At 40.2% G+C, this 27,740-nt stretch overlaps 1 protein-coding gene across 1 annotated transcript in view; it reads left to right on the top strand.

The window, feature by feature from the left end:
- PCDH15 (protocadherin related 15) overlaps positions 1 to 27,740 on the top strand; it is a 1,730,880-nt gene that overhangs the window by 1,408,633 nt on the left and 294,507 nt on the right. Inside the window, exons 23-24 of the mRNA XM_082269384.1 lie at positions 2,968 to 3,108; positions 17,972 to 18,084. Of these exons, the coding sequence (XP_082125510.1) occupies positions 2,968 to 3,108; positions 17,972 to 18,084 (254 nt within the window). The remainder of the gene's footprint in view (positions 1 to 2,967; positions 3,109 to 17,971; positions 18,085 to 27,740) is intronic.

Here is a 27,740-nt window from a genome sequence, read left to right as displayed (position 1 = left end):
TGCTCATAGTTTATAGGAAAGGTATAAACTTAGGGCATCGTTCAGGCCTGATAATGAGGTGGCACTAAGATTGTATATCCACCTTGCCTCTCGTTGTAGTAATTTCCTATTAAAATTTCCTCCCCTTGGATCCTCCTGAACTTTTTCCAGAAGTGTGAGTTTGACCATGAATGTATCATGATTATGTTTAAGGGCCACATGCCTCCCTTTCTGATGTGTACAGGAGGTTTTTCTGATATAGTAAATGTGGTCATATATTCTCCTCCAAAAATTCCTAAGTGACTTGCCAACATAGAATGCCCCACATTTACAGAAAATAACGTAGACAACGCCAAGAGTTTGGCAACCAACGTAATGCTCTATTGTGTGCATGCGACCATTCAGCAAGACAAAGGATGACCCTCCTAGGATCCATTCACAGTAATAGCATGCACCACATATGTGCAGGCCTTTACTGTTATCCCCAAATGGGGAATTTTCCCGAAAATGACGGTTCCTTGGAGGTCTGCCCTTTCTGTAGGTTAACTGTAGATATTCTTTGATGTACTTGTGTAATATAGAATCACCAGTTAGAAGGTGCCAGTGCTTACATATGGCATCTTCAACTAGCTTATGATGGCTACAAAAGGTGGTGACAACTCTAACTCAACCCTATTCCCTGAATCCAAAAAACATATCATGCCTGTCCTTTTATTTAGCTTTGTTATAAGCTTTTCGGGATAGGTTTAGTATAGCCTCTTAGCAACAACCTAGATATCAGTGATTCTGCTTACTTTTCAAACTGTTCTTCAGAATTCGAAAATATTACAAATAAGGTATGCTTCTGATTAAGGGTTGTGGATGGGCACTTGCTGCATGGAGAAAGGTGTTCTCAGGAGTGGGGGTTTCTTTATAAGGAAGTCCCCGTGGTCCCATCTGCCTGTCTGAATAACTTGATATCAAGGAAAGGCAGAGTAGATGCATTGCATTGCGTAGTAAATCTCAGAATAAATCTATTGGTAGCCAGACGCTCCATAAACTCCTGTAGGGCTAATATGTCTGAATTCCACACCATGAAAATATCATCTATGTACCTGTACCAGCACATTATGCTAGACAAGTACATAGATAGTGATTCGTCGGCAAACAATTCACGCTCCTACACCCTAGGTACAGGTTGGCATAAGATGGGGCACAACATGTACTCATCACAACCCCCTGCACCTGGAGGTAGTGGGAATCACAGAATGAAAGACAATTTTTTGTAAGGATGTGATGTAATACCTGCAAGACAAAAGCATTAAAAGGTATAGCTGGTAGTTCTTTTTCAATCAGAAATTTCCCAACCATAGCAACACCTCTTGGAACAATTTGCAAAGATATATTGATTGTTCCATCACATGGTGAACGTTATCTAAAGAGCGTTTTTCTTTGTTTTATGAATGTAAAAAACTTTTTTTTATTTAAATTTTGTAATAAACATTGAAATTTTATTGTAAATTGAATGTGACCATTCAGTCTGACATTCCTGTTTTCTTTTTCTGATGCTATATATGGATGAGGTACCTTTTCATAGCCTTCCCCCTTTTCTTATATATTACATTCACCTCATCAGTTTGTATCTTCAAGAAGCTTACAATCTAAGATCCCTAACTCACATTTATACATATACACTATATTTTTAAAAGTATTGGGACACCTGCCTTTACACGCACATGAACTTTAATGGCATCCTAGTCTGTTCCCACATGACTGCGCATCAGTGTACAAAGCAAGGTCCATAAAGACATGGATGAGCAAGTTTGGCGTGGACGAATTTGACTGGCTTGCACAGATTTCTGACCTCAACTCGATAGAAAACCTTTGGGATGAATTAGAGGGTTGACTGCGAGCCAGGCCTTTTTGTCCAAGATCAGTGCCTGACCTCACAAATGCGCTTCTGGAAGAATGGTCAAACATTCCCATAGACTAGGATGCCATTAAAGTTCATGTGCGTGTAAAGGCAGGCGTCCCAATACTTTTGTCAATATAGTGTACACACTTGGGCCTTTATAGACAGGTGCCAATTTATCTACCAGCATTTCTTTGGAGTGTGGCAAAATGAGGGATACTCTCTTTTGTGGGCAATACCCACTTGTCTCCAATGAGTCTCACATCTAATCGGGGACCTTTTCTTAATTACACTTTTCCCATTAACTGTCTTACCACAATGGTAAATCCCTGTCTGCACAGGGAGAGAGTGTTAGGGAGATTGTTATGCACATTTACAGCTAGAGTCTTGAGCTCTCCTCTAAATCACGCTATATGTGATAATTAGTCTCATGAACTGTATTACAGATGCTGCTAGTCTATAATCTCTGTACAGCACTTGAGGGAGGTTGGAGCATATAATTTCAGTCTCAAGTTTGGAATCCTCCTCTAGACCCCACTGTGGAAAAAAATGTTCTACGGACTTGTCATCGATTTCTGCCTTTTACTCCTGCACATGACTATGACATATGTTCTGGTCTCATATCTTTTTGCCCAGAAGTTGGAATACACACTTGATTATGCATCAGATATAATACTCTTTTGGAGAGAACTCTTGCATCCATATATTAGTTTCCAGCTACTGATACAAGTGAAGTATATATTATCATTCCTAGTTTTCCTGAAGGATCACATTAAAGGGACTATTTGCACATCCCTTCTGATTGAAGCTAATTTTACAGTATCCAGGGTCTGTCTGTACACAATTTATAAGTCCAAGGATTAACAAGAATGTGGAATAATTGTGCAATATTGGCAGGGTGGTTTGGGATCTATGATTGATTTTATAATTGTTTGTGCATTACATGTACAATAAAGTTGTTTTTTTATGATGCATTGGTCTAGATTTTTGGAATACATTTTTATTGAGAGACAGTTTTGTAAAGGTTTGATCTTTAGTCCATAACTAGTTTCTGCATTTTCTTCAAAATAAACACGACATGTTTATTTTTTACAAAGGGTACACCAGCAAGTTACGTCAGATATAAAGTAGATGTTGCCCAATTTCCATACAGTGCCAGCATATTTGATGTGGAAGAAAAAACTGGTCGTGTCATAGCAAGGGTCAATCTTAATGAGGATCCCAGCACCATATTTAGGGTAAGTAAATAATATTTTTCAATGTTATCTGTGTAGCTTTAGTGCCTTCACATTATGCAAGTTATGTTACTCCCACCATGAATTTTACCACTATGCCCAGGGCATGCCTTAGATATAATCTGCATGTTCATTTAGTGTCATTGGTCTGGACATGATTTATTTTTTCTACTGCATCAGCTGCTGATGAGAGCTTGGTGTGTAATAAAATCAAGGACCAAGTGTTGCCTTCTAGACATCCACAATAAGCCAGACATGCATGAGTTCTAAGATGCACTGTTTTGTTCTAGGATAATATAGTCTATTTGTTGTTTTATCACATTTTAGGAAATCTATGTCCTGTCACTAGTTATATATACCTCATACAGTACATACAGTATATGTAAATTAAGATGTATACCCACCAAAGATACATTTCTTAAACACCCCTCTATTTGCTTCAGTATGAGTTACAACCCATTGTTTTACAGTGCATTGTGTTCTTCGATGAGAAAATTAGTATGTTGTCATATTTGTATGACTAAAATCACCTTTTTGCTTTTCTGCTTTCTAAACAAAATGTCAGGAGAAGTCAACATTTCGAAAGCAAAATTGTATTTTTTAATTAGATGGTAACACATGCAAATGTACTATACATCTACCAACCCCCCAATCCTACCCCTATTCCATTCCACCCATCACAAAAATAAAGGATGACAAAACAAAAGGCTTTCTCTGCAATATTAGTAAACTTCACTTCATTTCACTGCATTAACTATCTGCCTCACTGCTATCTTTATAATGCTTAAAGATAATTTTCTATCTCCCTTAAACGAACCTCTATAGCGAAATAATTATGAGTAATCGACCTAAAGGCTGTCATTAACTGACTCTTGGAAAAAGTGCTAGTTCCAATGCAAAACACTGTATGGCACAGCATGCCAAAATAATGTACCTGAACAAGTATTTTTTAAAGCTGATTATTTGCTGATTGTATGAGCTATGCCCCCCACTTCCCAGATGTGTGAGTCATTTTGCAGCCCATCGTACTTGCTGGTATGACTGTAAATGTCTAAAGCAACACCTAATGTAATAACCACCAAATTCAAAACTATTTAGTATACATTCTTAAACTTTTGCTTATATTTTTGAATGCTAAGCTATTCTGCTTTAACACATTGTGGCTTTTAAAAATTCCCTAATATAAACACACACGCACGCACACACACACACACACATGGCTTTTTAGACACTTTTATTCAATGCACAGATATTTTTTGTAGTGTCATTGTTATTATAAACTATTTTTGTAATACATCACTACACATGATATAAGGAAAGGGATATGAAAGTGCTGTATGGTATTGCTTGAATATGGCTCTATTTAATTTGTAAGCAGATTAGCTGAGTTTTTGGGATTCAGTAGATATTGAGTTTGAACCCCACTGAAGTCAATAGGAGAAAAAATCTAGTGTTTTTTCAGGTCTATGGAGAGCAACTAAAGTGTACAAATGCAAGGAAATGACACAACAATTTGAGTAACATGTTGCTATTTAAAAGAAAAAAAAATAGGATAATCGTGTACAACTGTGGGGAGGGGCCAACTTATGCAGTTTTGAGGACAACATGGGGAAGGTGCAAATCCTTCACTTTGCAGCTTTATAGGGTCCCTTTATGCTGTACATGCTGTTAAGGAATCACTAAGGTTAGTTTCTTGACAAAGCATACTTTGCTCTATATGTTAACTTTTTTAATGCCTTTTTTTGTACACAGCAACAGATGAACCCAAGAACATTTTTAAAGAAGTCAGTTTTTAAAGCTTTTCTCGTATGTATGACATAACTGATATATGGTATTAGGCAGGTGTAACGGATCTTTGTACCCCAGGTGGGCACATCCGCCGGACCTGTGTCTCCTGTCCTCCAAACGCACCCACAGCCTGCAGAGAAGCCATATCCAGCCCGTAACCCCTCAATCACGAGACAATCCACACAGGTGTTGAGGGTTAACCATGCAGAGCTTAAACTGTTTATTACATTCCAAGACACAGTTTTACACACAGTTAGGGAAACTCCCTTTAGCCTTGCCACAGCGGGGAAAGGGGACAAGGACCAACCAATGAGAACTGAACATTTGTACATTGAAACAGGCTACAGATAACCTAATGCACACCCCCTGCGGAGAGATGTCTCCAACCCAGACCAGTGTCTGTGTCATGAGTCCACACAATTAGACACAGAAACAGGAGGGGGGGATGGGTTGTAACATTACATTACATTAACTCAATGCCATGAGTCAGTTGTTCAGAGGATGAATAAAGGGAAAATAAAATGCAATGTCCCAAACTCATAAGAATATGACACAAAGGGGTTTACAATCCAGGGACAGGGTGATCCGTCACCCATAGTGACGGTTAGTACCGTCACAGCAGGTCTATTCCACAAAAAAAAAAACTTCTTTCAAAATGGTGAGCAGGCAGGTTGTTTTATTAATAGTAAGAAGGATACCAAGCTAAAAGCAGAAATAGACTTCACAGTAGCCATATCTTAACCAAAACCAATAACCAAAATTAGAGCTTCAGCCACGTAGGTTTTGAAGTTAAAAAAAGAAAACGTGAAACCCCATTTTCATGGCATGGCATTTCAATGCACAAATAACTGCCTTGGTAAAAAAAAATTAGAGCAGCAGCCCTTGAGTATATTTTTTCTCAATTATTCTCTGCCAGTCATGGAACCACATTTGGATGGCAGTACCAACAAGTCTGAAACGTCAGCAAGAAGGCCCTCAAAGGCGGGAAAGGAAACAACATTTCACAGTTTTAAGTTTCAGAATTTTTAAATGTAATTCTTTTTTTATTTATTTTTTAATGTATTTATTTAACTATCTATATCAGGCATGTCCAACCTGCGGCCCGAGGGCCGCATGCAGCCCGGAACCTCAGGCAATGCGGCCCACTGCCCCCTGACAATTTTTTTTTTTTGCTGGGGAGGAGGGAAGTCAGGTCAGGGGGCACGGCCACAGCAGCTTCCAACTAAAGGTAGGCAGAGGCTGCCTCAGAGGGGGGAGGGGGAGCATGTGCAGTGTTTCTGACTCCTACCACCATGACCACTTCAAATCACTGAAGTGGTCATGGTGGTTAGAGTGTTCCTTTATTATCGCTCAGAAGAAGTAAACCTCTGTATACTGATTCCATTTCATTTGATCATCCTCTAGTTGCGTTAAATAAATTAGTGCGGGGGGGGCGTGGCTGCGCGGGAAGGGGGCGCGGCGGCATTTTATTACTTGTATACCTCAACTATAGTATTTATTTAATATGCGGCCCGAAAAAAATTTCTCTACACTCAATGTGGCCCAGAGAAGACAAAAGGTTGGACACCTATGATCTATATGCTTAGGGTTTAGAAAGGTTCTAAAGGCTCAAGGTTTTTTACCTTATTGCATTCTAAACCTTGTGAATAGGCACACAACATAGAGGACGGCTCAGGAGAAAGCCTGCTTGAGTGCTCCCATGGCAAGAGGCTTGCTATTGGGGGCACTCAGCAGGGGGGAGGAGCAAGGAAAGCCAGAGGGGGACCCCAGCAGAGGAGGATCAGAGTTGCTCTGTGCAAAACCATTACACAGAGCAGGTAAGTATAGCATGTTTGTTATTTTGTTTTAATTATTTTCTTTGGAATCCCTTTCATTTATTTCTGGGGAGCAGGAAAGAGTGGAAAGTATGGAAAGAGTCTATGCCAGGAATCGTCTGGGATTGCACAAGAATAGTGACCATCATCACTTATTTACCAATCAGAAATATTACAGGTACACTGTAGTGAAAGGAATACAAAGTTTGCAGCAACTGTAGCAACAGCATGGTCCAGGGTTGCCAACCGTTCGTAAATTTATGGACAGTTTGTAAAAATTGGCCATTTTTTACACTATTCATAAATGTCCACAGAGGAGACTGATTAATTGTCATATAAGCCAAGTCACAATAGGTGGTGGGGGGGGGGAGCAGACTTCAATGAACACCTGACTACTCAAACTGATTTCAAATATAGTAAAAAGGTTTTAACTTTGGAAAGTTTAGACACAAGGTTGCTGCTAGAATTCACCAGAGTTATCCTTATCACTACTATTAGGGGTAAAGCATCAATCTACACTGATCACCCTATCAAAGAGTATCGGTCAGGCCAGTCTGGGTATCCCCAGTCTGCAGGTGGGTTGTCCCAGGTCCTCAGGCTAGGTGACACCAGTCCTCCCTTTCAGCAATTGTCAAGGCTGGGTGACCCCACTCCTCTCTTTCAGTTAATATTCAGGTTTGATGTCCCAAGTCCTCAGGCTGGTTGTTCCTAATCCTCATGTTGTGTGCCTCAAGTACTGAAGGAATCTACTGATTCTCCAGGTTGGGTGTCTCCAGTCCTCTCCTTCACTAAATGTTCCATATGGTGTCCCAAGATACCCCTCTAGGGATATACAGAGATGACCCCTGTCCCCTTTTCAGTGATTCTCCAGGCTGGGTGTCCCCAGTCCCCCCTCCAAGAATGTACAGACTTCCTGTGTGTATTCTTGGAGAGAATTTGTACCAAAATGGGGGAACCTCCATGTGTCCTAAGGGGGTATGTGTGCTCATTATAATGAGGGGGCACCTGTGCATGCTGGTTGGGGAAGCAATGTACTTCATATAATAGGGGACAGGGCCATACTTGTGAGTAGCAGACATACTGATCACCCCCTTCCTCATTCTCCCCTCCCCTCCCTCTCCTCTCTCTCTCTCTCTCTCTCTCTCTCTCTCCCCTCTCTCCTCTCTCTCACTCCCCCATTTCAAACCCCTCTCTCTCTCCCCCAAACTTCTCCCTTTCCCCCATCTCACTCTCTCCACACTCTCTCTCCCCCCTTTCTCACCCCCTACCCCCCCCCCCCCGCTTCCTCTATCTCTCCTACTTTCCAATCTCTCCCCACTGTACCTCACTTCTTTTTCTATCATTGGAGACAAAATTATGATCTTGCATACAGGCCCACTGCTTTCATAAAATTAGCCTACATGTGTCACAATGATGGCTGCTGCAGTGGTCATTGTTAAACCTGGAAGTGTCTTCTACAGAAAGAAGCCATGATCTTCCATGCAGGCTATGCTGCAGTAGATACAGTATTTAAATGCCCCCTCTATGCAGCTGAGCTCCACAGATTTCTTATTTACATCCATTTACAGTCCACAGCGTTCCCTTTTAAATCACAGTCTGCAGAGTTCCCCCTTGCACTGCACCTTGAACTCTGTGCTGGATTATTTAAACCTGCCTTCATGGAGAAATATGATTTTTGCCTTTTGTTATATGTTGAAAACATCACTAATAGCACTAGCTACATCTTTGTGGCTTTTATATTGTTATTTGCACTGAAAACAATCATTTTATGTACTTTTTTTGAAGTTTCAGAAAAAATTTGGCTCTGTCAGTAAATTTCATGATTTTTGTCAGTAAAAAATTGGTGTTGTCTGTAAATTTTGGGCGTCGTGTTAGTAAATTTTACTACTGGGTGTTTGACAACACTGGCAGGAACATACTCCGTAAAGGAAAGGTTCACATTTTCAGAAAAAAATATAAATGCAAACTTTTTTGCAGGTAAAAAAATGTGCATTTGTTATTTTTTGTTGCAGGAGCCTGTTAAGCCTTGCACCAGTGATCAGCAGTTAGCTGATGCCATGCAGGTCTCCTTTAGATCTGTCAGTGTATCTGCTTCCTCATATGAGGAACAAGGTAGTTCATTGAAAACTACAAGCCGACAGCCACAAATGGCTGCCGGACCTTGTAGCTTACCATTCACAGAGTGCTGTCAATGAGTGATGCGGTCGGGTGGGCGTAGCCCTGCGCAGCCATGTTTTTAAAAAAGAATTGACAGCTAACGAATGGAGAAGAACCCCTCGCTAGCTAGCACAGCAGGGATTGGGGAGATGGGGGGGCCGGTGCATTCATAACATGTTACATGTTACACCCCAAATACGGGTGTTACAGTAACATGTGATGAAAGGTAAACGTATCCTTTAACATTTGTTTAATCCCAAATATTTTATTTTGTATTAAAATAGACATTAAGTAGCCACATCAATGCTGACAAAGATATGCACTTATGTTGTAAATATTCAGTTAAATGAATAGATAGACAAGGTTTCTGAAATATAGCATAAACAGAAAGAATGTATTATATTATTATTGGCAAGTTATGAAACCGTTGAAGACAAATGAATGAGAGACCTAGTCCCAGACTGTTCAAAGAAATAAGTGCAAAATAATATAGCAAAACCAATATAAATGGAGAATAATTGGTTAGGAAACCAGAAAACCAGAATCAGAAGTAGCATGTGCCATCCCAAATATAAGGATATTTGGAACTTAGTAGTACCCTTAGACATAACAGTTCACAAATAAGAATATGGCACTGCAGCCTAAGTACTTTGGACCTAAACACACAAAAGCCACTGTTAAAAATCAAGTAGGAACTGAGTCTATCCAAAGTTTCTACCTGTCACAGGTTTTTTTTTTTTATTAACCTACAATTTTCATTGTAGTATGTTAGGTATAAATGCATACCTTGGGTATTAGCTTTTTGACAGTAAACAATACTGCACAGAATCAAATAGGTACAGATGAGGTGCACAGAATCAAATAGGTATCAAATAGGTACAATGAAGTATAGACAGGTGGGCATATCTGTAAGTTTTAGAGGGATTAATCAGTGTATGGTTAGAATCTCTTTCCAGAATACATTATCAATAGAACCCAAATCAGACTCTCACAACGTCTTTCTGTTCTAAGCCTGGGCTTGTGCTGTGGGGTCCAGGAAGGCCACATAGAATTCCAAAATCATTTTATTGGGAGTAGCACTAACCATAGCGGTAGCTATTATTTTTATTAATATTATTATTATTTACTTCTGGGTCGTGATGCCTTATTAAAAAATCAGGGATCTCAAAAAATCCTCAATATTTTTCTTTTAAAATTGAGAATGATTTGAGGACACAGAGTCCTCAATATTTTTCTCTATTGTAGTCTTTGGGAAACCGCTTCAGTCTTCTTTTTAGGATTTTTCTTGCCCACTTTTATTAAAGTTAAAGTTAAGTTAAATAAATGCCTTGGTTTTCCCTCATATGGGTTTTTCAGAATTTCCAGCTACAAAACAATTAAACATTAGCCTCCTGGCTTACACATACACCGAACTGCTACTCTTGCTCACACTTAAGGTCCTTTTGTCTGTATCCTCCAGACATTCTTTATGCAAACTCAGTGTATGTGCCTGGCAGCCCCTTGCTGCATTGGCTCCCACCTGTCTCCTAGGTGGAGCTCTCCTGACTTTTTTTTTTTGGCACCCAGAGGAGAGTATTAGTATTACTAGAATGGTAGGTTTTGGTGGGTGGCGGCAGTATTGTCAGAAGGGGGGGGGGGTGTCAGTTTTTGAGAAAATTGCTATGATGAGTGGTTTATCACCAGTATTCGGTTGCCCCCAAGTCTTACACAATGCTATAGTGCCGGGCCACCATACTGGGGCGGATGCAAACTGAGCACAGCAAACAGGTACTTGCGGTTGGCAGACAGGAAGAGTGGTTAGTGACAGTCTGGGTTTAGGGCAGGCTGAGTTATGAGCATATTGGATATTCAATACTTTAATAGAGTTTGTTAACATGGTAATTCAAACTAGCAGGCAGGGCAGATAAACAGGGAGCTTGGAGCATGTGTTACAAACATTAACGAAAGCATAAAACTACAGATTTGGCTTCAGGTTTGGTGTCCACAAAGAAACTGGCTACATCAATCACCTTCCAGATGGACAGGTAGACAGGTAGAATGCATCATCGCCAAAACCAGAATGCTGGAAAAAAACAGCAGCTGTTGTGAAACAGGAGTGTCTGCACTCCCCTGACAGAACTCTGTTGCTGTGTAGCTTCCTCCTTATCTACCCTGCACATAACTCTGCTGGTCCATGCCTTAATCTCATGTTGCCTCAACCACCTCATTGTCTATCCCCTCATACCACTACTTTTCTAATACAAATGTATTTTTATTTTTTTTTTTAAGTTTGAACAGCAATGTCACAGTGTCACAGGAGGAATGTATTTTTGTTATAAAAAGTTTGCACTTTGAACAGCAAAAAGGGCCACCACAAACAATGTCAGACTGTCACTTCGTCACTGGAACAAATGTGGTGGAAGCTCACTACATGGTTTTGGTTTTTGAAATTATAATAACTCCTAGAGCAGTACATTGTTTTTTTTTAGACACATCAGACACAGTGACTCATTGGACACAATAACATGTATAGTAGGATTAGAAAACCTCTTTAAAATCTAGCAATCTCAATTTCTGCCTGGTTTATTGCAGTATAACTGTAGTTGAATAATTATTATATTATTATACAGGATTTATATAGCGCCAACAGTTTGTGCAGCACTTAACAAAATGAGGGCAGACATTACAGTTACACTACAATATGGAACAAAAGGAATCAGAGGGCCCTGCTCATTAGAGCTTACAATCTAAAAGGGAGGGTCAATTGATACAAAAGGCAATAGCTGTGGGGGATGAGCTGATGGAGCAAGTGAAACAGCATTATTAGTTAGTAGCCGGGTAGGCTTCTTTAAAGAGAAGGGTTTTCAGGGATCGTCTAAAGATGGATAGATTAGGGGACAGTCGGACAGATTGGGGTAGAGCGTTCCAAAGAATGGGAGAAGCTCTGGAGAAATCCTGGAGGCGAGCATTGGAAGAGGTGACAAGAGAGCGGCTAGGTTGATATTTTGAGATCAGGTTAGTGATGTAGCTGGGGGCAGAGTTGTGGATGGCTTTGTAAACTATTGTTAGCACTTTGAATTTTATTCGTTGGGTGAGTGGAAGCTAATGAAGGGATTGGCAGAGAGGGTTGGAGGACACTGAACGGTTGGTAAGGTGGATCTTGCAGCAGCATTCATTATAGATTGAAGGGGGGATAATCTATGTAAGGGTAATCCAATGAGGAGGGAGTTGCAATAGTCGAGGCGAGAGATAACCAGGGCGTGAATTAAAAGCTTGGTGGTGTCATTGGGTAAAAAGGGCCATATTCTAGCGATGTTGCAGAGGTTAAGGCGGCATGATTTGGAAAGGGATTGGATGTGAGCCTGAAAGGACAGTGCAGAGTCCAGGGTTAACCCTAGCACCCTGGCATGTGTGGAAGGACTAATAGTTGTTCCATTGATCTTGACAGAGAATTCTGGGGAAGGGGCACGTAGAGGAGGAAATATTATGAGCTCAGTTTTAGATAGATTCAGTTTGAGGAAGTGGTGAGACAGCCAGGCTGATATGTCTGTTAGTAGATCAGTGATGCGGGAGGAGACTGATGGGGTGAGCTGAGGGGTAGAGAGGTAGATTTGGGTGTCATCAGCATAGAAATGGTAGTGGAAGCCATGGGAGGCTATTAGCTGACCCAGGGAGGAGGTATAGATTGAGAATAGTAGCGGTCCAAGGACAGAACCTTGGGGGACCCCAACAGTAAGAAGAGTTGCAGAGGAGTAAGTGGAATTGTAAGTGACACTGAAGGTGCGGTGAGATAAGTAAGATTCGAACCAGTGGAGAGCGCAGTCACGGAGACCAAGCGAACTGAGTTTTTTGAGAATAAGCATCATATTATTTATTTCTAACTAGCAATGGCACAGTGAAAGTGGTCAAAACTTTTCCCTTTGTAGCCTAATATATTGTAGCTGGAGTGGAATAGGCCGACACAGCAATGGCATTGTGAGAGTGGACATTGAATATATGTATTTGAATATGCAGCACTTAGTTCCTCCCTGCTTTGTGTAATATAGTGTAAATGCAGTATGATAAACCCCAAAGCACAAAAGCAATGAACAACAATAGTGGTTTAAAGCACAGCTATATAGTACTGGCTCCTACTTAACAGACCCTGTCTGTACTACATTCTACAGTAACATCCTGAAAATGCTTTAGAATATACATTTGCATATAGAAATCAGTTATCCCCCCTCAAAAAAGGTTCTATATATAACTATCTCCTCAGCACAGCGCTGATCTAACTAGCTAGACCACCAGACTGCAAATGCCAGGTGTCTGTAAAACGGTGGGTATTTGAAGAAACCGTATACCAAATGATCAAAAATTAGTATGCCTGTCACCACAAAAATGGATTCTGGAATCTGTGTGGGGAAACATTTTTCTGCCCACATAGCACTCCATATCCCTGATTATACCTTGACACTGGTTGGCTGTTTCAGGGGCTCTGGGTATTGTGGTATAGTCTACAGACCTTTTACTGCATACATCACAATTATTTAGTTTGAGAATTAAATATATACTGTTCAGGTAGAATTTTACCCAAACACAGACAGCAACACCACTACTGTGGGAACAAGCATAAAGAAAGGCAGCTTTTAGGTGACAAACATGGCAATGTCTGTCTTAGTAGTCCAATAACTGCTGTACAAATTATTTGCATCTCCTCTCCCTGCTGTTGTTAAGTTTGAAATTGTCCAACATCTATGGTGAGTTGCCGGACTTCAAAATCCTTTTTGGATAAAGCTACTGCATCCAACACTAGTGCCCTGGATATTTCAGGTCCCTTTGGTGAAACAAATCTTTTTCCTGGACAGTAAAAAAAACTACCCTGACTTCATAATCCTGCTTTCTCTTTTTTTTTCAGTTCATGTGCATAGATTTTTTCAGTTAATGTACATAAAATGAATTTCACAATGCCACTGAAACTCTCTTCTCCTGCATGTCTAAAGATTTTTTTTTCAGACTGTTCTAGCTTATGATAAAATAACAAATAGTAGCCACACACACATTTGCATTTGGCAGTCCTAATTCTTAGACACCCATCTTATTATTAACATTTTTTTTAACATACGTTCTTCCATACATTAGCTCCACCTACTGATCATTTTTACTTGCTTCATATCATAAAATGAATTGTTTGTTAGAAGTTATCTGATATTAAAAACAAAAATAAATGTGACCCTATGGATTGAAAAAACAGTTTTGTTCCATGCACAAACATGCAGCAGCAACCTAATGGCTTCAAGGCTGCTGGATGCCAGCATCCAACATAGCTTGTCCAGCCTGCTAAAATTGACTATCAGTCAGGAATAGGAAGCCGCATACCAGCTGCCAGCCCAATCACCATGTTTATAAAAACAACTTCAGCTTGTCTATTCCCAAGCCACACCCTTCTGATGTGTTATACTTTCCCACAAGCTTAGTCAAAGAGCTGATTTTCTAAACATGGTGATTGGACTGGCAACTGGTGTGGAACCACCTATTCCTTTTTGATAGTCATATAACTAAATATGTTGCAAATGGATTGGTTTCTCACTGTATACAGCTTTTGAAAATGTAATAGTTAGATTAGTCCTAGGTAAAATGTTATGGATCTTTTTATTCAAAACCTCTACTATAATCTATAGTCAAATAGATCACTCAAACTTCAAAATATAGTAATTGAAAGGAAAGAATCCAATTTCAGTTTAGAGCTCTTTCGTTGTCTAGGATTGGTAAGAGGTGTTTTTTTCACCTCATTCATGTCTAAACAGCATAAAGTGCGAGAAGTTGTGCTATGGAAAAATTCAGCATGTCTGAATGTTTACATAATGTGTTTTAACCACCCCTTAACACAGTGTTGTACTGTGAACAGAGTACATAGACAGCAATTGTTTTTTATGTGCCTTTGTGTTGAGCCTCTATACATACAGTAGAACAACACGGGTCATTGGAGAGTGTGTGAATTCAGGGCAGTAAAAAAGATAAAATCAGATTATGAAAAGTACAAAATCTTATGGCATACAGTCACTGTGACAATTTATTGTATAAGATTAATAATTTTTTGGATCCTGTAGGGTGGCATTTCTCACCACCAGTGACATAGATGCCACCCCCATGGTTTCAGGGCCCATAATGTTGACATCAGAAAATACTAGCTTATTTACCCTTCAGCAGGGGCTCAAAATACCTGTCCAAGTCTTTTAAAGAATGGAGATTGGGAAATGAACTTAAATTTTTCATGGGTACCTTGCTACCCTCTATGAGTGTACTTATAAAGAGATAAAGGGGCCATATTTATCAGAAAAACGAAAACTGTTTTACTCTGTTTTAGAAGTATAGATTAGGCTTCCTTCCCCCTTAATCCAATGTATTAAAATATTCAATTAACATTTTAAGAAACAAATTACTTGGAAAGGCAGAATGTGTTATTTTATTTCTAATTAACAATCAAGTCTGACAGGTGTTTTAATTCCTCTAAACATTATCCAAAGTTCAAAGAATATATATCTTAGTGTAGATTAACGTAGATGGGTAAGAGATCCAATGAAGCCATTTACCAGTTCACTGGGATAAATATAAATTAACATGCTTCTGTGAGTTGCAGATAGGGTGTGTACAACCTCCTAAGGAGTTCCATTGCCTACCCTACTTTCTGGGGAAATAGCGAAAAAGAAGAACATGGGCCCATTAGCATCAAGCTAGTGTTTTGAAAGCTCCTTAACGTTAAAAAAATTGAAAAGTAACTTCTTTACTATTACTACTTTCTGCAACTAACTAGAGAATAAACTCTGCCCTTGGCTATGGAACGTCACCAGCTGCATCCAGTGTGAATAATTCCTAAACACCATAAGTTTAGGAGATATCCACTTTACCTACAAGTAATCCTTATTATAAGCCATATTATAATTGAAAGGAGTTATACAGGCAGAATGTTTTTTATTTGTTTTTATTTTAATGCATTCTATACATTAAGATAAAAAACCTTCTGTTTGTAGCAGCCCCCCAGCACCCCCTGATAGTTACCTGAACCCCATCTCTTTCCAGCGATGTCTATATGTCCCTTGGCCATCCGGGACTCTTCCTACTGATTGGTTGAGACACAGCAGTGGCACCATTTGCTCCGGCGGGTGTCAATCAGCCAATCAGGAGAGAGAGGGGCGGGACCGAATGACAGCTCTGTGTCTGAATGGACATAAGGAGCTGCAGCTCGGCTCGGATGCCCCTATTGCAAGCTGTTTGCTGTGGGGGCAGTCCACAGGAGGGAGGGGCTAGGAGCAGAAAAGAGGGACTTCAGAAGAGGAGGATCCAGGCCACTCTGTGCAAAACCAACTGCACAAAGCAGGTAAGTATAACAAGTTTGTTATTTTTTTTTTTTTTTTTAATTTGACTTAACAATCACTTTAAACATATAATTAAATAGCACGGAATGCTGGGATGCTCTGACTCATTAACTGAAACAATCATTCAAATAAAGCACTGTATAAAATACTGTATACACAGATCTTAAAATGTTCAAACATCACAATTATAGCTACAAAGGTTTCGATTAAAGTTGAACTAAATTCTCTCAATCCATATTAACATTCTTCGTGCAATGGTTTTGTACAGAGCAGCCCCAAACCTCCTCTTCTAGGGTCCCCTGCTAGCGCTCCAGACTCCTCCTCTTCTCTGTGTGTCCCATAGCAAATGGCTTGTTATGGGGGCACACCTGCGAGCTCACTCCCATGCCCCACTGCCTTTGTCCATAGACACACACAGCTTGGTTCGGGCCTACCCCAAAGTCCCTTCTCTCACCATTTTATTGACAATAGCAGGAGCTAATGGCTCCTGCTGCTGTTTGAGTCCCTGTGAAAAGAGGAAGACTGCAGCCGGGCACAGTGCTGGATTTCTGACAGGCTCAAGTAAGTGTTTAGAGAAGGAGGAGGGATATAGTTAGTGAGGTTTTTTTTTTTTTACCTTAATGCAGGAAATGCATTAAGGTATAAAACCCCCAGTCTTAAGAACCACTTTAACTATTATAACCTTTTGTTTTAACCTTCATTCACACTTCTTCGTTTGCTTCCTGATATCACACATTCCATGAGTTTTCATGGGACATTTATTTCCTTTCACCTGGAGGAGGGAAGAGGGGCTTTCTCAACCAATCACACCCTCTGTCTGCTTGCTTGAGCTAAGGACAGATGTATTCCAGGAAATAAATGCTACATGAATCCTATGCATTTCTCATGATGGCTCCATTTAGAAATGCTAGGGGGCATTTTTCAAAAATATTATTCAACAAAATGAAGCACAAATACATACAGTATATGAATGAATGAATTTGCTTTAAATATTACATTTAATTCAGTTTGTTATGCACAAATACAGTTACAGCTCCAGTTCTGCTTTAAGTTGTATTGTTGAACTAACCTAGTACTGCTAAACTTTAACTTAACCACTTGTCGACCAGTCACGTTGACTGTACTGCGGCAAAGTGGTTCGTTATCATCCAGCGACATACACCTACGTCGCTGGACTCCTCCCCCTGTAGGCAGCACTCGCGCGCCGCCAGAGGCGCGCTCCCGCTGTTTATTCCAAACTGCAAACAGACCGCTATTTCATGGCTTGTTGGCCTTTATCAGTAAATTGTACACAAACCATAGCTTCTTTAAGGTCCCTAATTGTGCCCATTTTAAATTAAATAAATAATTAAAGTCAATGCACTCGTGTCCACAATGACACAATGGAGAGGATTTACTAAAACTGGAGCACACAGAATCTGGTGCAGCTGTGCGTAGGAACCAATCAGTTACTACTGCATCTCCAGCTTGTTCAATTAGGCTTTGACAATAAAACCTAGAAGCCGATTGGTTGCTATGCACTACTGTGTGCTCCAGTTTTAGTAAATCTGCCCCATAACTTCTGTTTCATCATAACTTCTGTTAGCGTTCTGCGATGCATCTTTCCCTGAGGAACAAAGAAACACAGACTCTTTAGCTAGCACATTGAATAGTCTGATTTATTTTTTTGCTTTAAAACCTTTATTACAGCATATTGCTGGGGAAAGTGTGTTCATTGTTCTAATGAAAGCAATAATTTTAACTAAAAAACATAATGTGTGTTTTTCTCTGTAGCTGGTTGTCATTGCTTACGACGATGGAGATCCAGTGAAGTCTAACAGCACAATGGTAATAATAACAGTTCTGCAGCCATCTGTAATCCCACGATTCACTCAAGACGAATACAGGTAAGAAAGTATTTATCTGCTATTTTTATTTTATTTTCATTTCTAAATGGAAGTATGATGGGCTAATAAAATAATGTCCAAAACTGCCGTATTTGAGATTTCCCTTCTATTAATATCAAGGTATACAATATCAGACAGAGCAAAATGTAGGTCAGAGTGCAATGTAATGTGGCCTGGGGAGGGTGAAAATAGAAGAAACCTTATCACAATATTCTTTACTCTAGTGTTGGGAAAGATCTGGAGGAACTGTTTTATATTTGATGCACAGGAGGTGCAGTGAATGGGGAAACAGTTATGACCAAGAACCTATTGCTGAGACCTGACTTTTGAACCTTATTTAATCACAGGAAGATGTACGTTGCTTTGAGTGCATTCTTGCTGTGCTTGGGGGAGTATATGGAAAACAAAGTGCAATGGTCATAATTGCTAGGTCTGCCCCCCAGGAAACAAAATACCTACCTGAGAAGTAAAAATTTCCGAACCATGCATTTATTTCTAGAGGCAAACACTTAACTAATTTGCATGTTAAACAGTAATATTAAAACACCATCCAGGACACATCAATAGAAAATGTGATGGGGCCAACAATTTTTTTTTCCCTCACTGATTCCCCACCAACATGTTTTGAATTAACAGAATTTATTTTGAGAAAGGACATAGCCGTAAGAGATTCAAGTGTTTACTATTAAATTAATAAAAAAAACTGTAATACCTAAAGCATATCGCTGTACAAAATGATACTACACGACAATTCCTTTTGATAAAGGCTATGAGCTTGCTCAGAATATGTGCAGGTATCTCTTACTTCTCCAGTAAAATGTTATAGCAATGTATGCAATGCACAATGGTTAACAAATATGTTACACTTGACAATAACAGAAACAAATCCTGAGCCTGTGGGGGTATGTGGAACAGAGAGTCCAGAATATTAAATTGTTATGACTTATTGGCATTCTCCTGCTCTCTCTCTCTCTCTCTCTCTCTATTAGAGCATCCTTCATAGAAGCACTTTCACAGACTGCTTCCATTAAACTATGCAGCTCCGACCAGGCCCAAGGATTGGCTTCCTTGTTCCTCCATAAATCTGATTGCTTACATGTATGACCCTAATGGAAACACTCTAACCCAAACCATCTTACAAATGATTTGGCAAATCCAGACACCTTGAGTTGAATTCACAAAACGTTATCTACCAATTTAAGATCAACTATAAAATATAAAATATATCATAGCATTTTTGCAAAACATTTTTTATTATTCACTAAAAATAGCCACTAAAATATTGCATACAGTATTTCTTGAAGTGATGCAGTATTTTAATAGTGAAAACTTGTGGTATTTTAATGCTTGCACCCACCTGCCTCCTTAGCAGCCAGTGAATAGCTGGCTGTTAAGGAGTTGGCACCCATATCCTTAACAACAATGACTCCCCACTGACAGCAGAATGTAAGTAAAAGAGACGCTGAAATTAAAAAAGGTTTAAGAAAAAAATTCTGTAGGGTCCCCCAATCAATACCAGACCCTTATCTGAGCATGCAGCCAAGTAGGCCAAAAAATTGGCGTGAGGTCCTTCCCAAAATCCATACCTGACCCTTATCCGAGCATGCAGCCTGGCAGGCCAGGAAAGGGGAGCAAGCGCCCCTCTCCTGAACCATAACAGGCCACATGCTCTCAAGATGGGAGTGCTTTAAAAGGGATCCCCCCTAAAGCACCTTGTCCACATGTTTTGGGGTTGACAGCAGAATCTGGAAGCCCCTTTCACAAGCCCCCTTCAACAGAATAAACAAAATAAATGTCCCCTGAAGTAAATCTAGGGTTAATCACACCCGCTGGCCCACACAAAAACATAAAAGGTCTGCACCTGACGCTTGGCTCCCACTGAATGACAGCTCAGCTTCCCACCCTCCACTAAATAAATTAACCAATTCAGCCCCGGAAAGTTTTACCCCCTTAATGACTAGGCCATTTTTTGCGATATGGCTTTGCTCTGCTTTAACTGACAATTGTGCGGTCTTGCGACACTGTACCCAAATAAAGATGAATGTCCTTTTTTCCCACAAATAGAGTTTTCTTTTGGTGGTATTTGATCACCTCTGTGGTTTTTATTTTTTGCGCTATAAACAAAAAAAAAAGACTGACAATTTTGAAAAAAAAAACAATATTTTTTACTTTCTACTATAAAACACATCCAATAAAAAAATTAACAAATCTAATTTCTTTATCATTTTAGGCCAATTTGTATTCTACTGCATATTTTTGGTAAAAAAAAATCCCAAAAAGCGTATATTAATTGGTTTGCACAAAAGTTATAGCATTTACAAACTATGGGGTAGATTTATGGACTTCAGCGATTTTTAGTGGGCCTGCAACACTAAGTGACACTTTTTGGGGACCAGTGACACCAATACAGTGATCAGTGCTAAATAATATGCACTGTTACTGTATAAATGACACTGGCAGGGAAGGGGAAAACATAAGGTGCGATCAAAGGGTTAAGTGTGCTCCTAGGAATTCTTTCTAACTGTAGGGGAACTGGACTGACTGCAGGAAGAGAGGGATCTGTGTTCCTGATTAGTAGGAACACAAGATCTCTCTCTTCCTGTCTGACAAAACAGCGGTCTGCCTTTTTTACATTGGCAGACCGCTGTTCTGTCATTCTCCTGCACGATCGCGGGTGGCCGGTGGCCATAATGGCCGCCAGACCCGCTGGTTGGCTCCCCTGGGTCGATTCACAGCGGGAGCGCGGTTCCGGCACCACTTTTACGCCCCCCTAGAGCCCTTTAACAAAATCACAAATAGGTAGGTGATTTTGCGATTAAGGGCCACCCTTCCATTAAATGAATGTTGGACGGTCCTTAAGTGGTTAGAGGCTGGATCACCCGGTGGTGTTACTGGGTGAACCTGCCTCCTTGTGAAATCATAGACTGGGGCATGCTGGGTCAACAATATCATAAGGGGGCAGACTTATCCAGTGACCTGCCCCCTAGTTTATTTGTTTATTTAGTGGCAGGTGAGAAGCAGAGATGTAATTCGGCCCCTTAGTTGATTTAGTGGCAGGTGAGAAGCAGAGATTTCATTTGGTGGGAGCCAAGCGTCAGGTGCACAGCTTTTTGGTCAGCAGGTGGTATTTATCGAGACTGACGCTGGATTTACTATGGGGGACATTTATTTCATGTTTTTCCTTTTTTTATTAAAGGACTTGCAATACCATACTCATTCACAGGGGGGAATCCCCTTGTTAAAAGGTGCAATTCCCATAAGTTAACATGCACCCCCTCAACCACCAGGCACCCCCTCAACCTCAACCACTGGGAGCCTTTCGCCAAAGCACCCCCCCCCCCCCCACATTGAGGGGATATTGCCTGGTATGGCTCAGAAGGCGGGGCGCTTGCTTGCCCCCCCCCCTTTTCCTTATTGTTTTGGTATATTTTGGGGGTATCTAAAGACAATTTCTTTTTGCATATGGTATGAGTTTCCTCCAAAATCCATACTAGACCCAAAGGGCCTGCTATGGATTGGAGGGGGGACCCCATATCATTGTTTTTGTTTTGTTTTTTTTTTTTATGCCAGCTTTTCTTTTGGTTAAGTTCTGCTTTCAGGAGGGTAATCATACTGACAGCAGTGAAGTCATGGTTTTTAAGGACATGGCAGGTGCTGACTCCTTAACAACAGTCTATTCTCAGGCTTGCAAGGATGCCGATGGATATCCTTGGGTGGGTGACAGCTCTTTAAGAACCAGCTCATGCATTCCTTAAATTTTGCATGCCTGGACCACTACTTATTTAAAGCATTTATTTATGTATTTATTTCCTCTAGTGAATTGACTTTCACTTTTTGAGATAAATACCACATAAAGGGAAAGTGAATTGACATTTTCAGTATTGCATGCAATATTTGGCAAAAATGTATCATGTGACCCAAATACTGCATGCGATATGCTTTAGTGAATTGAGCCCCAAAAGCCCCATGTCCTTTATTAAGCAGTATTATACATTTGTTTTTCTTTTTTAAACACTGCTTTGTTTCCCTTTCAAAGATTTAGCCTTGCAGGGGTTAGTTTCAACTTTATACAACCACCAAGACAAGGTCCAGCGTCCTGACCAATTTACTACCTAGCTTGGTCTGTGCGTGATCTTAGCCTTTTCTAGTGCAGTCTTGCAAAGGTAATTTACATGAGACATCAGTCTAGGTTAAAGTGCCTGTCTGTAAGGCCAGACAGGTCTGGACACATGGCCCCAGCACATTTCTCAGCAGCAACAAGAGCGCTGAATGCATGCAGGCTCTTCCCTTTGTTTGCACAAAGTGGTCACCGCCTCCACCTATAACTGGTCTTAGTGGTAAGGAGCACTGGAAGGGCAGACGCAGATCAAAAAACGAAGAGATTTCCAGTCACAACTTACCAACCAGTCAGCGACCAACCGAATTGACCTGTCTAACAGTATGCGTTAAAAACAGGGGTTTGGTTGCACACATTTGCAAATACATGGAAATCTCTTTGTTTTTTGATCTTCCCTTTGTTTGCATAAATCACCAGACTTTTATTAGATCCCCCACCACCACTAAGCTACCAGAACTGGCTCTCCCAGTGTCATTTACCGTACTGCAACATGGTGACAGATGTACTGACTGTATATACTGTATTTATAAATATATACTCTGTGTGTGTGTGTGTATAAGTATATACTATATAGTATATATTACACACACGTACACTGTTATGCTTTGTTTTTGAAGCCTCATCTCCTCCTCTATTTCTATACAACTTGGCACATATATTTGTCTTTACTTCATTAACTTGAAGTTGTTTTTGTCATGTTGTTTTGCCTCATTGTCTTAGAAATTAGCATCTAAAATGAAACAGATTTAGCTTTGTGGAGAATGCTATCAATTTAATTTCAGAGCACAGAGGTTCTATTTTTATTCTTCTATCTAAAAAAAAAAGTAAACTTGTTTAAAAATGGACTTCCTAAAATATGCAATCTATTTAAGAAATTTTCCATTTGCACATAGACAAGCTATGTATTGTTGCTTCTTTTTGTGCATGCCATCTTATTTCACTGCTTCCTGCAATAAGAATAAAAGATGCCAAAACTTACATTTCAGCATGGATAAATGCTGGCATGGACATCTGCCACCTTTTAGTATCAAGGTTGAGTGATTTGTAAATAGTGCTTATGGCTCTTCTGGTTTATAAACTGTATTTTCTGCTCTCATAAATATACAGCAAAGGCGTTTTGTAAAACCTGCTTTGGGGAGTTTTCCGCAAAGCAGGTGCTATACTAATCTTGTTATATGTATAGTCAAGAACAGCTTCAGCTCTCCAGCAGGAAGATCATGTTTAGGGAGCATGCCAGATATGAAGTATTAAACAAAGTACATTTTGGGCCCCTGTGCAAAAAACATGTTTTCTCCCTACATTTATCATTTTTTGCCATAACAACCATTTTTTTTCTTGTTTAATCTCTTTATTGTTTTCAAAAAGAGCATGACACTAAGTGGGCCTCATAAGTTACAGTGAACAATAGTATCAATAGTAAGGCTGCTTGTACAACAAGATGTTTTAACAATAAAACAACAAGATTGTCAGTGGTCAAGAGAAGTATCGGGTCATCAAGTATAGATTGTGCCAAGAAAGTCCACCGTGACCTACCTGGCAGTTGAGTGAAATCGGATAAAGGAATCTAATTATATATTGTGGGTAGGTCTATGATAAATATATCAAGTATATAGGGAGCCATAACTGCATAGCTCTAGAACCATTTAGAACTTCTACTATAAAAGAGTAGGAAAAGGGGATGAAAGTAAAGTGGGATGGTAGGGGAGAGAAGGGGGGTCCCGGGGGAATAACCATTATTTTAAACAATGAGGGCCAACGGATGGCCATCTCTATTAGTGTCCCTGCATTTGACATTTCCCAGATGCAAATACAACAGGATGAAAACACTCTTGTTCTGGTGGCAACTCAATTGGAGGATTCAACTCAACAATCTGTGTTTGGTGATTCCATTAAGAAGTGTGTCACAAGTGTCACAATGTTTGCCAGCAATCCAGAAGCTGCGGTCCTAGGCAACAAATTATGGGCAGAGGCTCTGCTCAGTTAGTAATTGGCAGTGACTCTGCTCAACATAGTCTGAGCAGTCATGTAGTGGGACTTAGTTAACACACTCTGTGGCTCAGGGGTGGATGGAGAGGTTCAAGAACCTACTAAAAGGGATATTTGCTCCAGTTCAGCAATGTTCTGCCTCTATTCTAGCACTTATTGGGCAGGTTTGTGTAGTAAGTGAAGACATTGCACTGATTTGGCATGACATACATAATGTACGGGAACACACTACTGAATTGGAAAACGGTGTTAGTAATAATAATTACTATGTTGCCCCTCTTACCACAGAGATGGTGACATTATTTTTAACTGCTTTCAAATCAAAGATAGAGGATCTCGAAAACAGACAGAGACAAAAATAATATATGAGTGTTGGGTCTCACTGACTAATAAGGACCTTTGGCAAGGAGTATATTTCCTCTCTCTTTGCTGAAGAAACATTCCCATAGACACACTCCTAAACCTTGTGGACAGCCTTCCCAGAAGAGTTGAAGCTGTTATAGCTGCAAAGGGTGGGCAAACTCAATATTGAACCCTGCAGTGTTTAAAGGCAGGTGTCCCAATACTTTTGATAATATAGTGTGTTTATATATATATGTATATATATATATATATATATATATATATATATATATATATATATATATATATATATATATATATATATATATTATTAGGGATACAAATGGTAGCCTGACGGCAGAGAAAGGCCTCACGTGTTCCGGAGGGCGGAGCTTAGACAGGAGCCCCCAAGGTAAGTGACACAGGCTAACCTGAGGTGCGGAATAAAAGTATCCACCAGTTTTCACCAGAGCCTCTAGTGGTGAGACTGGACTTTGCTGCGTGTGAATACCAGGTCCCGGTCCTCAGGGTCGCCCCACCAAGGGGGAAAACGGTCAAGATCCAAAGGTAGATAAGCAGCATTGGAGATCTGAGAGAATGGTCAAACAAGCCAAGGGTCAGGACGGGAAGCAGGTCAACGAGGTCAGGAACAAGCCAAACGAGTATCAAGCAGGTAACAGGACGCAGATTTCAGGAACACCGGAGGAGCTGCAGACAAGACAGCAAAGACACAGTGCTGCTGAGATGTTTAAATAAGGCAGCCTGTTGCCAATTACTGCAATTAGTCTGCACTAGGTTAACCCTTTAGATGGCAGACTCATGACAGCACATCAGTGTGCTCAGGGAGCGTTCCTAACATATATATTTATTTTTTTATTTTTATTTTCCATTAAATGATACAGCTACTGTGCCAATTAGTGAATATTGTGTTAGCATTTCAAATATCTTGATTAGCCAGAAACTACTCTAGTAGCTGGCTAATTTGTGGAACCCCTCAGTCTTTTCTTGAGTTGTTGTTTTTTCCCCCTATACATATGTCTGGTGCATACACTTATATCTACGGCTATTATTAAATCTATCTATTTATACCATTAACCACTTTTGGAACGGAAGGATTTGCCCCCTTAATGACCAGGCCATTTTTTGTGATTTGGCACTGCGTTAATTTAATGAACAATTGCCCGGTCGTGCGACACTGTAACTAAATAAAATTAAATAGAGCTTTCTTTTGGTGGTATTTGATAATCTCTGCGATTTTTATTTTTTATGCTATAAACAAAAAAATAGCGACAATTCTGAAAAAAAAAAACAATATTTTTCACATTCTGCTATATAACATTCCCCCCCCCCCAAAAAAATGTAAAAAACTAAATTTTTTAACATTTTAGGCCAATTTGTTTTCTGCTACATATTTTTGGTAAAAAAATCGCAATAAGCATATCTTGATTGGTTTGCGCGAAAGTTATCGCGTCGACTAACTATGGGAAATATTTATATCATTTTCATTGTTTTTTTTCTTTTACTAGTAATGGCGGTGATCTGCGATTTTAGCAGGACTGCGACATTGCGGCGGACAGATCAGATCCCTAACTGACATTTTTGACACTTTTGGGAGAACCAGTGACATTACTACAGTAATCAGTGCTAAAAATATGCACTGTTACTGTAATAATGACACTGGCAGGGAAGGGGTTAACACAGTGGGTGATCAAGGGGTTAAATGTAAGCCCAGGGGAGTGTTTCTAGCTGTATGGGCTTTTAAAAATGAGCACAGAGACCTGTGATCCTATATAGAAGGATCCCAGGTGCTCTGTGATCATTCCAGAGAGAAGAACGGTCAGCTGTGTTTACAACCGCCAGCCCCATCCCATCGGTGTAAATCTGCGGCGGGTGGTCCTTAAGTGGTTAAATTAGGGGTTTTCGTGAACAACAGTTCTAAATAATGCGTCGTGCCTACATCCCCTTCGTGTCCTCGAAAAAACAACCCCTCAAATGCCTGTGTCCTCTGTGCTGTGTGGACAAACCTTACCTACTCCACAGGTTCTGGCTTTGCCCTCCCATATCCCCTTTTTGGAACCAAGCGGAAATCCTCGCTTTAAGGGTCATGGGGTGTCCACCCTAAAAGGACATCTTCCCTCTACTCTTTGGATACTTTGTCCCCACCCCCCCACTATGAATGACCCCAACAATCGTCAAACCTTTTTGCATCACAACAAAACCTAGCTTTCGACATGCTTCATGTCTGCAGGAAGGGCAATTCTCAAAAAATGGGCCACCCCTTACCCTTCTACAATACAAGATGTCAAAACCAACCTGATATCCCTGATAAACAAAGAAAGTCTGGATTCATACCTATCCAAGCGGGGTCCTACCCCACACCTACGGCAAAAATGGTCTGCTTTTATTGACACATCACTACCATCAGCAACTATTCAGATGTACCAATGTACCCAACCCTCTGGGATGTCTCTCCTTTCTCCGGACCTACCTTTTCCCTAAAATACTGAATCACATCGCTCACCCACCCATATCTGGTTTGTCTAGCATCCACATCTGCCCTATGGCTCTCTACACATCTGGGGGCATCTCCACTCTCTCGTCATCATCCATGATGCTGTTGCCCCTATCCTGGATCACCTTCATTGTACCCTAAATGGCAAACCGCAACGTAAAAATTGCCCATCCCTACATACAGTACTTGCGACTCCTTGGCAACAGTACCACACTAACCCCCCAGGGCTCCTCCTTAGTCTTCTGATCCATCCATGATCTCTGAGTTAGGGTAGCTACCCCAGGTATTCTATCAACCGTTTGTATTCTATTAGAAAACAAATTTATAACAGCGCTCAACACAATTAATATATTGGTAATTAGAAAGTGTATCAAACAAAGTGCAGCTGCTGTGCATCCAAACCAAATGTTGGAAAAAATGTGTAAATTTATATTAAAACAGCGCTAGCAACAGATATAAAAACAAAGAAAATATATATAATCATATAAATACAATGGTGTTTTAATTAAAAAAAGTCTCTTAATAAATTATAAAAGTGCTTTAGTGCAAATCTTGGTTCCTTCAGTGCAAGTGGATAAAGGTGCTCAAGTGCATATCCATCCAGGTGAATTGAGTGCTCAACGAGTGACCCTCCAGGTCCCCTACTCACCACACTGTGAATGGCTCAGCGTATTTTAGGTATACTGAGACTGTGTCATC

Source organism: Pelophylax lessonae, assembly GCF_965119305.1.
Source record: "Pelophylax lessonae genome assembly, chromosome: 9".
Taxonomy (NCBI): Eukaryota; Metazoa; Chordata; class Amphibia; order Anura; family Ranidae; genus Pelophylax; species Pelophylax lessonae.
The sequence above is the reverse complement of the archived record's forward strand: the minus strand, read 5'-3'. Positions and strand labels throughout refer to the sequence as shown.